The sequence below is a fragment of the Natator depressus genome, chromosome 14 (assembly GCF_965152275.1).
Source record: "Natator depressus isolate rNatDep1 chromosome 14, rNatDep2.hap1, whole genome shotgun sequence".
NCBI lineage: Eukaryota > Metazoa > Chordata > Testudines > Cheloniidae > Natator > Natator depressus.
Window position 1 is genome coordinate 38,441,232 of NC_134247.1, and position 13,113 is coordinate 38,454,344.

Below are 13,113 nucleotides of genomic sequence, written 5' to 3' on the forward strand. Positions count from 1 at the left end.
TCTGGAGGGGTCCTCTCTGGTGCCCCATCGAGAGTCCCAGTACAGGGTCTACTATTGACATTTAAATAACAGCCTGCTGGAGGATGTGGGCTTTGTGGCATCCTTCCAGGAGTTCTGGCTGGCCTGGCGAGGGCAGAGGGGCACCTTTCCCTCAACGCAGCAGTGGTGGGAGGTGGGGAAGGTGCGCGCCCGTCTCTTCTGCCGTAGTCACACTTGGGGAGCCAGCCAGCAGAGGGATGTGGTGATAGAGCAGTTGGAACGGGAGGTTTTAGGGCTGGAGAGGTGTCTGGCTGCCAGCCCCAGGAATCTACCCCTCTGTGGAGAGTACTGGGAGAAGCGAGAGGAACTCCGGGCTCCTGATGATCTTCGGGCCCGGGGTGCCTTTGTTTGATCCTGCAGGAGATGGATCTTGGCTCCCGCTTCTTCTATGCCCCGGAGAAGAAGGGGGGGCTAAATAGCACGTCATCTGCCTCTTGGCGGCTGATGGCACCCTCCCCCCAGATCCAGTGGAGATGCACGAGAGGGCTCGGGCCTTCTATGCTAAACTTTTCTTCCTGGATCCAACTGACGCCGATGCCTGCGGAGTGCTTTGGGATGAAATCCCGACGGTCAGCACTGGCGACTGGAACCGGCTGGAGCTGCCTCTCGCTCTGGCTGAGTTCTCGGAAGCCCTCCATCTCATGCCCACCAATAAATCTCTAGGCATGGACGGGCTGACCGTGGAGTTCTACTGCGTGTTCTGGGACATCCTCGACCAGGACACTGTCACTGTCTGGGCCGAGTCCTTGAAGCGCGGGGTCCTCCCCCTCTCGTGCAGGCGAGCGGTGCTTGCCTTGTTGCCAGAGAAGGGGGACCTCCACGATCTCTGGAATTGGCATCCCGTCTCGTTCCTCAGCAGGGACTACAAGGTCATGGCAAAGGCCATCTCGCTGCGGTTGCGGTCCGTGCAGGCGGACGTGGTCCATCCTGACCAGACCTACACCGTCCCGGGCCAGACCAAGTTCAACAATCTTTATCTGGTCCGGGATCTCTTGTAGCTTGGGTGTAGGGATGGTCTGTCGTTCGCCCTCCTGTCGCTGGTTCAGGAGAAGGCGTTTGACCGGATGGACCACGGGTATCTCCTGAGCACTCTGCAGGCATTCGGCTTTGGGCCCCAGTTTGTGGGGTTTCTCCAGGTGCTGTACGCTTCCGCAGAGCGTTTGGTCAGGCTCAACTGGACCCTGATCGTACCTGTCAGCCTCGGGCAAGGAGCGTGTCAAGGCTGTCTGCTGTCAGGTCAGCTGTATACTCTGGCCATTGAGCCCTTCCTCCGTCTCCTTCGTAAGGGGCTGATGGGGTTGGTGCTGTGTGAGCTGGTCCTGGTGGCGTATGCTGATGACGTGCTTCTTGTGGTCCAGCACGCAGAAGACCTGGTGCGGGTGGAGGCTTGCCAAGCTGCTTATTCAGCAGCCTCCTCCGCCCAGGTCAACTGGGTCAAGAGCTCTGGCCTGGTGGTTGGGGCCAGGTGGCGGGCGAGCTCCCTCCCACCTGCGCTTCAGGTCATCCAGTGGAGCGCAGGTCCGCTGCTCTATCTTGGTGTTTACTTTTCTGCCCCACATCTTTTGGCCGGGACAGCTCTGGGTCTCTGCAGGGGTTCTCCATCTCCCCCTGGAGGAGGGAAGACAGGGCCTGACGTGTATGCACACGCAAGTCCATGTCTTCCCCCTCCAGGCCCTGCAGACTCCTTTATAGCGCAGGGGGCTCAGCGTGGAGCACGTTGGCGCATGCCTTCCTCCGCCACCTGCAAGGGCTCCGATATGACTGGCATCTTTTTTCTCCATCCGAGGAGTCTTCCGTGAGACCTCTCCAAGCTGCCGGTCTTCTACCAGGACCTCCTCCGGGCCTGGAGGCTACTTTCAGCGACCAGGTCCTTTCTGGCCACTGAGGGGGTAGATCTCCTCACGGAGCTCCTGCTACACAATCCTCATCTTTGTGTGCAGGTGACGGAGTCCCCCTTGGTGAGCTGGAGGTTGGTCCTGGCGGGAGTCACCAAGATTGGAGACCGCCTGGACTACAGCCTGGGGGGTTGTGTGGATCCCCTGGTGCTCAGTCGGCACATGGGTCTCTCCACCCTTAAACCCCCCCAGCGCGTTCTCCAGGAGGTGGAGACAGCCCTATCCCCTGCAGCTCAGGCTTTCCTTGAGTGGATCCTGTGAGACGGTGCACCCTGCCCACCCCTCAATCCAGGCCCTCTGGATCTTTCCATCGGCTCCCTGCCCCGTGAACCTTCCCAGCCTCCCCCTCCTCGTACCCTGAGCTGGCTGCGTGTCTTGCAGCCAGTCTGTTTTCAAACCGCGCCAAGAGACCATCTATACATGCTCGTGTTGCATATGCTTCATTTCCCCACCCTCGTGTCCCGCCCAGATACCAAGTGGCAGGACCTTTTACCAGCAGTGGAGGGTGGGGAACCCCGGTGGGCCAGTTTATATTCCATCTTAGTCCCACGGCCTGCTGGGGATATCAGCTGGTGGCTCCTCCATGGAGCTGTGAGCACGGGGGTGTACTTGGTGTGGTTCACTTCTGTCCCTGAAGCTTGTCCCTTTTGTGGCATGAGTGAGACCCTGGTGCACGCGTGCCTTCGGTGCGCCAGGCTGCAGCCCCTTTTCCGGCTGCTCCAGAACCTCTTATTGAGGTTCTGGCTGCACTTCTCCCCACACTTGTTTATTTATGCACACCCAATGCGAGGCCCCATGAAGTTGTGGGACCACCTCGTCAACCTCCTCCTGGCCATGGCCAAGGTGGCCATTCAAAACACCAGGGAGAGGAGGTTGGTGGGCAGGGGGGAAGGCTGCGACTGTGGGGCTGTTTTTCATTCCTTTATCCGTTCAAGTATCTGGGCAGAGTTCCTCTGGGCAGCGTCCGCTGGCTCTCTCGATGTCTTTGAGGAGCAACGGGCGCTGTCCGGGTTCTCTGCTTGGTGTCCCCTTCTGGTTCCCTAGTTTTGGCCCTTTAACCTCCACGTCTGTTCCCGTTATTGCATTTGTTGTCCCCCGAACTCAATTGGGTTCTGGGTTTAGTAGCCCCTCCCTAGGCTGAAGGAGGGACTTTTAGCAGTGGGCTAGCTAGCGCTCGCCCACATCCCAGTGCTCAAAAGGACTGCTCACTTATATCCTTCTGGTCTGAGTCAATCACAGTGGTTATACAAAACAAATTCCTGATTCAAAATGCGTTATGTATTGTACACTAATCAATAAAATTCCTAATTTTTGCATGAATTTTCTAGTGTGCTTGTCATGAGTCTAAGCAGTCTGAGATTTCTGTATTCCAAACCCCAAACCATATTTAACTATTTAATGTTGTACAGTGACAAGGTCATGTTAACAGCTTTGACTCTGTGGGCTTGTTGATTCCATTAAAATTGACAACATTTCCTAGCAGCTATAATATGGAATAGACCATACATGGTCAAAGGTAAGAAATGAGAGTTTGTGTTCTTAGGCATCTAGAAGGCAGAGGACGTAAGGAATGGGAAAGGTGTGGTGATGCTGTTCAGTAGCCAATGGATAGCAGCAGAAATGGAAGGGCAAGAAAGGGGAAGTCATATTGCCAAGTGACCAGCAGAGGGAAGTGGAAAGAGGTAAAGCTGTATAATAGAGACTAGAAGGCATCAGTGTAAATGGCAAGAAAAGAACTTTGTGGAGCAATGGACCTCTATGCTATGTAGAAAGAAAAGGAGTACTTGTGGCACCTTAGAGACTAACCAATTTATTTGAGCATAAGCTTTCGTCAGCTACAGCTCACTTCATTGGATGCATACTGTGGAAAGTGTAGAAGATCTTATTATATACACACAAAAAGCATGAAAAAATACCTCCCCCCACCCCACTCTCCTGCTGGTAATAGCATATCTAAAGTGATCACTCTTCTTACAATGTGTATGATAATCAAGTTGGGCCATTTCCAGCACAAATCCAGGTTTTCTCACCCCCGCCCCCCAACACACACACAAACCCACTCTCCTGCTGGTAATAGCTTATCTAAAGTGAGCACTCTCCTTACAATGTGTATGATAATCAAGGTGGGCCATTTCCAGCACAAATCCAGGGTTTAACAGGAACGTCTGGGGCGGGGGGGGTGGTAGGAAAAAACAAGGGGAAATAGGTTACCTTGCATAATGACTTAGCCACTCCCAGTCTCTATTCAAGCCTAAGTTAATTGTATCCAATTTGCAAATGAATTCCAATTCAACAGTTTCTCGCTGGAGTCTGGATTTGAAGTTTTTTTGTTTTAATATTGCGACCTTTAGGTCTGAGATCGAGTGACCAGAGAGATTAAAGTGTTCTCCGACTGGTTTATGAATGTTATAATTCTTGACATCTGATTTGTGTCCATTTATTCTTTTACGTAGAGACTGTCCAGTTTGACCAATGTACATGGCAGAGGGGCATTGCTGGCACATGATGGCATATATCACATTGGTGGATGTGCAGGTGAACGAGCCTCTGATAGTGTGGCTGATGTTATTAGGCCCTGTGATGGTGTCCCCTGAATAGATATGTGGGCACAGTTGGCAACGGGCTTTGTTGCAAGGATAGGTTCCTGGGTTAGTGGTTCTGTTGTGTGGTATGTGGTTGCTGGTGAGTATTTGCTTCAGGCTGGGGGGCTGTCTGTAGGCAAGGACTGGCCTGTCTCCCACCTGCGGAAGTGAAGAAACAGACTGATAGAGCCAGAAGAGTTCCCAGAAGTCACCTACTACAGGACAGGCCTAACAAAGAAAATAACAGAACGCCACTAGCCATCACCTTCAGCCCAAAACTAACACCCCTCCAACGCATTATTAGGGATCTACAACCTATCCTGAAGGATGACCCAACACTCTCACAAATCTTGGGAGACATGGCTAAATGTGAATGTCTACATCTAGGAACAAAGCATGTAGGACATACTTGCAGGATGTGGAACTCTATTGTGGGAAACAGTGATTCTGAAAAAGATTTGGCGGTCATGGTGGATAATCAGCTGAACATGAGCTCCCAGTGTGATGCTGTGCCAAAAGGACGAATGCAATTCTTGGATGCATAAACAGGAAAAAGACTATGTCCAGTTCTCGTGTCAACAGTTCAAAAAGGATGTTGGTCAATTGGAAAGGGTTCAGAGAAGAGCCATGAGAATGATTAAAAGTTTAGGAAGCAAGCCTTATAGTGACAGACCCAAGGAGCTCAATCTATTTAGCTTAACAAAAAGAAGGTTAATGGGTGAATTAACCACAGTCTATAAATTCCTTCATGATCTCTTCAGTCTAGCATAGAAAGGGATAACACCATACAATGGCTGGAAGTTTAAGCTAGGCAAAATCAGACTGGAAATAAGGCGTACAGTGAGAGTAATTAACTTTTGGAGCAATTTACTAACGGTCATGGTGGATTCTCCATCACTGAGAATTTGTCAATCAAGATTGGATGTTTTTCTAAAAAATCTGCTCTACAAATTATTTTGGAGAAGGTCCAAGTCCTGTGTTATACGGAAGGTCAGATGATCACAATGGTCCCTTCTGACTTTGGAATCTATGCATCAATGAATTCAATGAGTTTAGGTGCCTTGGTGTTTTTGAAAATCCCACTACATGCCTAAATACCATTTAAAATCTGGCCCTGGGTGACTTGAGAGCCTAAATCCAATTTTCAAAAGAGCTTTAATCTTTCAGAGCCAGATTTTCAAAAGTATGAAGATGTCTAAAGCTTCAGATAGATGCTCAGTGGGATTTTCAAAAACACCTAACCAGATTAGGTGCCTAACCTGCTTAAGCATTTTTGTCAGTCTGCACCGTTGACATCTAAACACTTTTGAAACTCTAGCTCTTAGGCTCCTAAGCAACTTACATGATTTTGTAATGGGATTTAGGCTTCTATATCATGTAGGCACTGTCATAAATATAAAGGGAAGGGTAACCACCTTTCTGTATACAGTGCTATAAAATCCCTCCTGGCCAGAGGCAAAACCCATTCACTTGTAAAGGGCTAAGAAGCTAGGATAACCTCGCTGGCACCTGACCAAAATGACCAATGAGGAGACAAGATACTTTCAAAGCTGGAGGGGGAGGAACAAAGGGTCTGTCTGTCTGCGTGATGCTTTTGCCGGGAACAGATCAGGAATGCAGCTCAGAACTCCTATAAAAAGTTAGTCAGTAGTCTAGCTAGAAATGCATTAGATTTCCTTTTGTTTAACAGTGGGTAAAATAGTCTGTGCTGAATGGAATGTATATTCCTGTTTTTGTGTCTTTTTGTAACTTAAGGTTTTGCCTAGAGGGATTCTCTATGTTTTGAATCTGATTACCCTGTAAGGTATTTACCATCCTGATTTTACAGAGGTGATTCTTTTACCTTTTCTTTCATTAAAATTCTCCTTTTAAGAACCTGATTGCTTTTTCATTGTTCTTAAGTTCCAAGGGTTTGGGTCTGTGTTCACCTGTACAAATTGATGAGGATTTTTATCAAGCCTTCCCCAGGAAAGGGGATGTAGGGCTTGGGGGGATATTTTGGGGGAAGACGTCTCCAAGTGGGCTCTTTCCCTGTTCTTTGTGTAACACGCTTGGTGGTGGCAGCATAGGGTTCAAGAACAAGGCAAAGTTTGTACCTTGGGGAAGTTTTTTAACCTAAGCTGGTAGGAATAAGCTTAGGGGGTCTTTCACGCAGGTCCCCACGTCTGTACCCTAGAGTTCAGAGTGGGGAAGGAACCTTGACAGGCACCCTTGAAAACTGTACCTGTGATGTCTAACAATCCATGTAACAAAGCTTCTCCTGAATTATGGTCTCTTGTATCTTGACAGATGGAGCCTGTGACTGGAATAGAGAAGGAAAACCAGTCCAGGATACAGGAATTTATCCGGTAGTCAATATTTGCAGATCTCTCTTTTTGTGGTGTTTACCATGATGTATGTCCTGAGAGTTGCAGGAAATGTTGCCATCCTAGTCCTAGTGAGGGCCAGCCATCAACTCCGCACCCCCATGTACTTCTTCCTTTGCTACCTCTCCTTGCTGGAGATATGATACACCACAGCCTGTGTTCCCAAGACCATTGCGATTTTCCTGGGGAAAAGCAGAACCATCCCCTTTAGTAGCTGCATCCTGCAGATGTACTTCATTTTCTCCCTGGGGGGCACAGAATATTTCCTCTTCTCTGCCATGGCCTATGACTGCTATCTGGCTATTTGCTATCCATTGCACTATAGCACCATCATGAACAGCAGCTCTTGTCTGCTCAGCTGGCCCTTGGCTCCTGGGTGTGTAGTTTCCTGGCTATTTCTATCCCAGAATCTCTGATAGTTAGGTTGTCCTTCTGTGGCACTAATCTCATTACTCGTTTCTCCTGCAGCATAGATTCCTTAATAATTCTGTCCTGCACAGACACCTATGTGATTGAGATGGCAGCTTTTATCATCTCGATCATCGTCATCCAGGGATTATGTTCAATAACTCTGGTCTCCTACATTTATACCCTCTCCACCATACTGAGAATCCCGTCAGCCCAAGGCCAGCAAAAGGCCTTTTCCACTTGCTCTTCCCCTCTCACTCTTGTGATTATATGGTACAGCTCCACCGTCTTCCTGTATGTCAGGCCTTCCAGACAGAATGCCTTGGACATGAACAAGACTGTCAACACTTTGAATACTATTGTAACTCCGCTCTTCAACCTCTTCATTGACAGTCTGAGAAACAAAGAGGTGAAGGAGGCTTTATGGAAGCTATTCAGTGGGACATGAAGTTGTTTTTGAATGGCTTAGATGTTACTGGGTCCGATTCTCAGCCTGTGCTCATGTTCCCTTTGGTAGTAACTGTCCTTGTTGTTGTTCTTTTAATCCTGGTTCCAATTTTACATTTACAACTTTTGTATTTGGGTAAAATGTTCAGAAGTGCCTAAGGGCCAGATTTGCAAAGGAATTTAGGCACCTAAAGATTCAGATAGGCCCCTAAATACCATTAAAGATCTAGCTTCTAGGAACTAAATCATCCCAGCCAGGGCTTTGTCAAGCCTGACCTTAAAAACTTCTAAGGAAGGGGGTTCCACCACCTCCCTAGGTAACGCATTCCAGTGTTTCACCACCCTCCTAGTGAAAAAGTTTTTCCTAATATCCAACCTAAATCTCCCCCACTGCAACTTGAGACCATTACTCCTTGTCCTGTCATCTGCTATCACTGAGAATAGTCTAGATCCATCCTCTTTGGATCCACCTTTCAGGTAGTTAAAAGCAGCTATCAAATCCCCCCTCATTCTTCTCTTCCGTAGACTAAACAATCCCAGTTCCCTCAGCCTCTCATGTCATGTGTTCCAGACCCCTAATCATTTTTGTTGCCCTTCGCTGGACTCTCTCCAGTTTTTCCACATCTGTCTTGTAGTGTGGGGCCCAAAACTGGACACACTACTCCAGATGTCACCAATGTCGAATAGAGGGGAATGATCACGTCCCTTTATCTGCTGGCAATGCCCCTACTTATACACCCCAAAATGCCATTGGCCTTCTTGGCAACAAGGGCACACTGTTGACTCATATCCAGCTTCTCGTCCACTGTCACCCCTAGGTCCTTCTCTGAAGAACTGTTGCCTAGCCATTCGGTCCCTAGTCTGTAGTGGTGCATTGGATTCTTCTGTCCTAAGTGCAGGACTCTGCACTTGTCCTTGTTGAACCTCATCAGATTTCTTTTGGCCCAATCCTCCAATTTGTCTAGGTCCCTCTGTATCCCATCCCTACCCTCCAGTGTATCTACCACTCCTCCCAGTTTAGTGTCATCATCTGTTGATGGGAACTGTTGATATTAATGGGTGATAGACAACCTAGATGCTTTTGAGAATCCCACTAGGTTCCTAAATACCTTTACATATCTTGCCCTTGATGCCTGACTTATTTGTATTTTTGTATATTTGTATCTAGACCAGTCTTATCATCAAAGTGTAAATAAACTTTAACTTTCACCTTTGTATCCTCCTACCTTTTGTAAAAGTGTTTTACTTATTAAGGCTGGGGATTTCAAAGGAGGTAAAGATGTAGGCTGGGTTTACCAAAGGAACCTGAGAGAGTTTTAATAGAATTTTTGCACCTATGTCCCTTTGGCATCTTTGGAAGTCCCAGCCATAATTAGAGCTGGTTGGAATTTTCATTGTAGAGGATATTCCAATATTTTGAAATTGGTTTTTATCCCAAATCTGGATGAAAATTTAAAACGTGCTGATACAGACTAACACGGCTACCACTCTGAAACTTGTATTTAGCTGTGACATTCTGAACACCTTCCCCAGACCCGAAGAAGAGCTCTGTGTAAACTTGGAAATTTGTCTCTCCCAACAACAGAAATTGGGCCAATACAAGATGTTACTTCACCTATTGCTCGGAAAACCCCATCAAGGAGATGACATACGGGCACGCCCAATAAATGAGAAAACACTGACAACACTGTCTACCCAAACACTCAGCATCTCCCCAGGCAGAGGAACCAGAATGGAGATGGGGGGGGTGCAGGGGGCCATGGCCCCATCACTTTTAAAAGTGGGAGGGCTATGTTCTCCCACTTTTTACTGGCCTTAAGGGTGAGCGATGGTGGGGAGGGGGCAGAGAGGAGCAAGCATGGGGAAGGGCCTTGGGGGGGGAGAGGTGGCACGAGGGTGGGGCGTAAGGGGAAGAGGCCATGTGGGGGTGGGGCCTTGGTTCAGGTGTCGGTGGCCCCTCCACTTCTAGGGAGCTTCCAGCGCTCCTGTCCCCAGGCACTCCCACCTCATAAAGAAACAAATCAATCCACCAGTAAAAAAAAAAAACAAAAAAACCCCTAAAATAAATAAAAAAATCTGAGAAAGAAGCAAGAACCAAAGAACTGCACTGATACCACAATCATATTTTTTACCCTGAGGGGAAGAACAAAAAAAGGAATGGAGTCTCTGGCTCCTCAGGGTCTACTAGGGGCTTTGCTATGGCTCCTGATTTTATGTGGAAGGTGCTCAGATAGCATGGTGATGGGTGACAGTGTGGAATCCTACGATAGATAGATAGATTAGATAGAAGGAACTCCTGCAAGTCCTTCTTACATGGGATTATGGTTGGCACCTGACACAGGGTAGGACTCTGCACTTAAATAGGTCCCCTGTGTCTTTGTCATGTGCTAAAATTAAGACTTCCAGACCCACCAGCCATGCCCCCGCCCTCCCCGCCCCCATCACTTCCAGACTCCCTATACAGCAAAAGACTTGTTCCATACAGCAGGGCCTGTAGGTGAAAGGCAACAAAAATCAAAGGCCCCAGACTTCAGTCTTGATTTCTCTGAGTGATTTCTCTTCTTTCTTCAGCAAAGTAACATGCACCTTTCTCAGGTAGGAGGAGAGCTGCCATGAACAAAGAGTGATAGATGGCTATTGAGCAAGCCCAGGCTTCTGAAGTCACCATGTCAATATTTACCCAGACAGCAAAACACAGAGTTCATGATCTGATGCTGTCATATCCCACTCTGTCACACCAGCAAACAGACACCCAAAAGCCATCATACCCCAAGCAAAGTTTTGACCCCAAAAAAGGAGAAGAACCAGAGACTCCATGAAGTCCACTGGGTACTTTCTAATGGCTACTGATTTTATGTGGAAGGCACTCAGATAACATGGTGAGGGGTGGCAGTATAAAAGCATGAGATCGATAGATTTTCATCTTACTTATACTGGTATAATCCTGGAAGAACTCCACTGACTTAGTGGAGTTAGTGTGGATTTACCACTATACATACAACATTTTGCAAAAAAAAATCACACACCATATTCTTATGGGGACAGTAATGTCATCAGTTGATTGTATTTGCTAAAAAAACACAGATAAAACCATGTTCATCAGAGAAACACAGACATTTTATTCTTGTTGAATAACCTCCACCCAGTCAGTTTCCTCAGGGAAGCTTTGATTTCCTTGTTCTTTATGCTGTAGATGATCGGATTCATCACTGGCGGCAGCACGGAATAGAGAACAGCCACCACGAGATCCAAAGCTGACGGAGAGCTGGAGATGGGTTTCATGTAGGCAAAGGCAGCAGTGGAAAGAAACATGGAAATTACAATGAGGTGAGGAAGGCATGTGGAGAAGGCTTTATGTCGGCCCTGCTCAGAGGGGATTCTCAATACCGTGGTCAAGATCTGAACATATGTCACAATTATAAAAACAAAGCAACTTATGGTTAAACACATACCAAATGCAATAACCCCAACTTCATTGAAGTACGAGTTAGAGCAGGCGAGCTTGAGTAGCTGGGGGATTTCACAGAAGAACTGATCCACCATGTTGCCTCCACAGAAGGTTATTGAAAACGTGTTCCCGGTATGCAATGAAGAATAGAGGATTACACTGATCCAGGCACTGGCTGCCATTTGGACACAAGCTCTCCTGTTCATTATAGTCTCATAGTGCAATGGTTTGCAGATGGCGACGTATCGATCGTACGCCATGATGGTGAGTAAGGCGAAGTCGGTTTCAGCAAAGAAGATGAAGAAAAAGACTTGGGCGACACATCCAGCATAGGAAATGGACCTGGTGTTCATAAGGGAATTGGCCATAGATTTGGGGATGGTGACAGAGATGGAGCCGAGGTCTAGGATGGACAAACTCATCAGGAAGAAGTACATAGGGGTGTGAAGGTGGTGGTCAAGAGCTATGGCTATGATGATGAGAAGATTCCCTGTCAGGGCTGCCAGGTAAAGCACTAGAAACACCATGAAGTGCAAAATCTGCAGCTCTCGAACATCAGAGAATCCCAAGAGAAGGAACTCGGTCACGGTGGTTTGGTTGGACATTTTCTTTCTTAGTTCATCGTGTGATGACTGTGGAGGGAAGGAGAAGAGCGATGGTCAGGGTTCTAGTGAGAGGGGGAATGACTGATTCCCCTCTCCATGATATCTCATGGTGTGAATTTCAAAGGTGCACAGCACTTGTCACTTCCATTGACTGGAGTAGTGAGGGCTCCTCACCGCTCACAACCAGAGCACTACTCTGGTGCGTTATGAGAGGAGTGTAAATTGGCATCACTCCCTTAAAGTCACTGGAGCTGGGTCAGTTTACACCATCTGAGGATCTGGCCCAAGATGTGGCTTGATCAAATGCAGGATGAAAGATGGAACAAAGTACAACCCAAATGCAACAATCTGAGCCAAAATTATGCCCCTATTGCTACAGACAGCAGGCTCACAACTTGGCCAACTCAACTACTAAAATGCCAGCACAGTCTGATTCCCACTTAACTGAGAAATACAGCACAGAATCACCCAGCTTCCCGCATGGCAGCTTTTCTGTGATGATTCCACCCCAACATCCCACATACCGCCTGATGCCTACTTACACGTTGATTTATGGCACCAGATCCCAGCTGCACTCCCATTGCTGGGTGATGATGGGCTGGTCGCATCACTCAGTTGCTGCTAGGTTGTGTGATTCCCCTCTGTGACTTTATTTCTGTGCTGTGTGAGTCAGGAGACTTCAGTTCCAGTCTTGCCTCTGTCACTTTGTGACCACGGAGCAGTCACTGCTGCCTCTCTTTCCTCCCTTTCCCTTTGTCTGTCTCGTGTACTTTGAATGTGAACTCTTTTGGGGATGGATTGTGTCTTCCTATGTGCATGTTCTGTGCACATGTTGACAGTATTTTTGTTTAGCAGGCAGCGGTGTGGGACAGAGGCTATGATGGTAGAGGTGGAGATCTGGGTTCTAGTTTCATCAACCTCCTGCCTGTCCTTGGGTAGGATAAAGAGAGACAGGCTTTGTCTGGGAGCTTCGACTCTCAGGGCTTTAGTTTAGAGAGGTTAGTATGTTTAAAACACACTCTCTGGGCGACCAACTTTGCTACTTACTCAGTTTTACCATCCTGCAGCTACCCCTTTGAAACAGACAAACACGATTGCAATAGAGTAAATGGGGTTGGAAATTATGGTGTTATTGGACAATATTCATGTTCCCCACCCTGGCGAAAAGCTAAGTTTCCAGGTAGGAGTAGTCAGACAGTTTCTACTTTATTTCAAAGGAAAATTCAGTTTTCAGTTGAATATATTTTCATGGAAAGTCTCTGATATCCATAAAAATGAAAACTTTTTTTGATTATGCCTAAAAATTTTCAGGTTCCAACAGTT

At 47.6% G+C, this 13,113-nt stretch overlaps 1 protein-coding gene and 1 pseudogene across 1 annotated transcript; one reads left to right on the forward strand and one right to left on the reverse strand.

Moving 5' to 3' along the window:
• The first annotated feature begins 6,805 nt into the window (after positions 1-6,805).
• Positions 6,806-7,738, forward strand: LOC141998917 (olfactory receptor 6F1-like; annotated as a pseudogene).
• A 3,098-nt stretch (positions 7,739-10,836) lies between these two features.
• On the reverse strand, positions 10,837-11,790 carry LOC141998520 (olfactory receptor 14A16-like). The gene has a single exon (XM_074971387.1). The coding sequence runs from the start codon at positions 11,788-11,790 to the stop codon at positions 10,837-10,839; it is 954 nt and encodes a 317-aa protein (XP_074827488.1).
• Between the last annotated feature and the right edge of the window lie 1,323 nt (positions 11,791-13,113).

Bases quoted from the DNA above. Each gene is read 5' to 3' on its own strand.
- LOC141998520 (XM_074971387.1), bottom strand. From the start codon at position 11,790: ATGTCCAACCAAACCACCGTGACCGAGTTCCTTCTCTTGGGATTCTCT.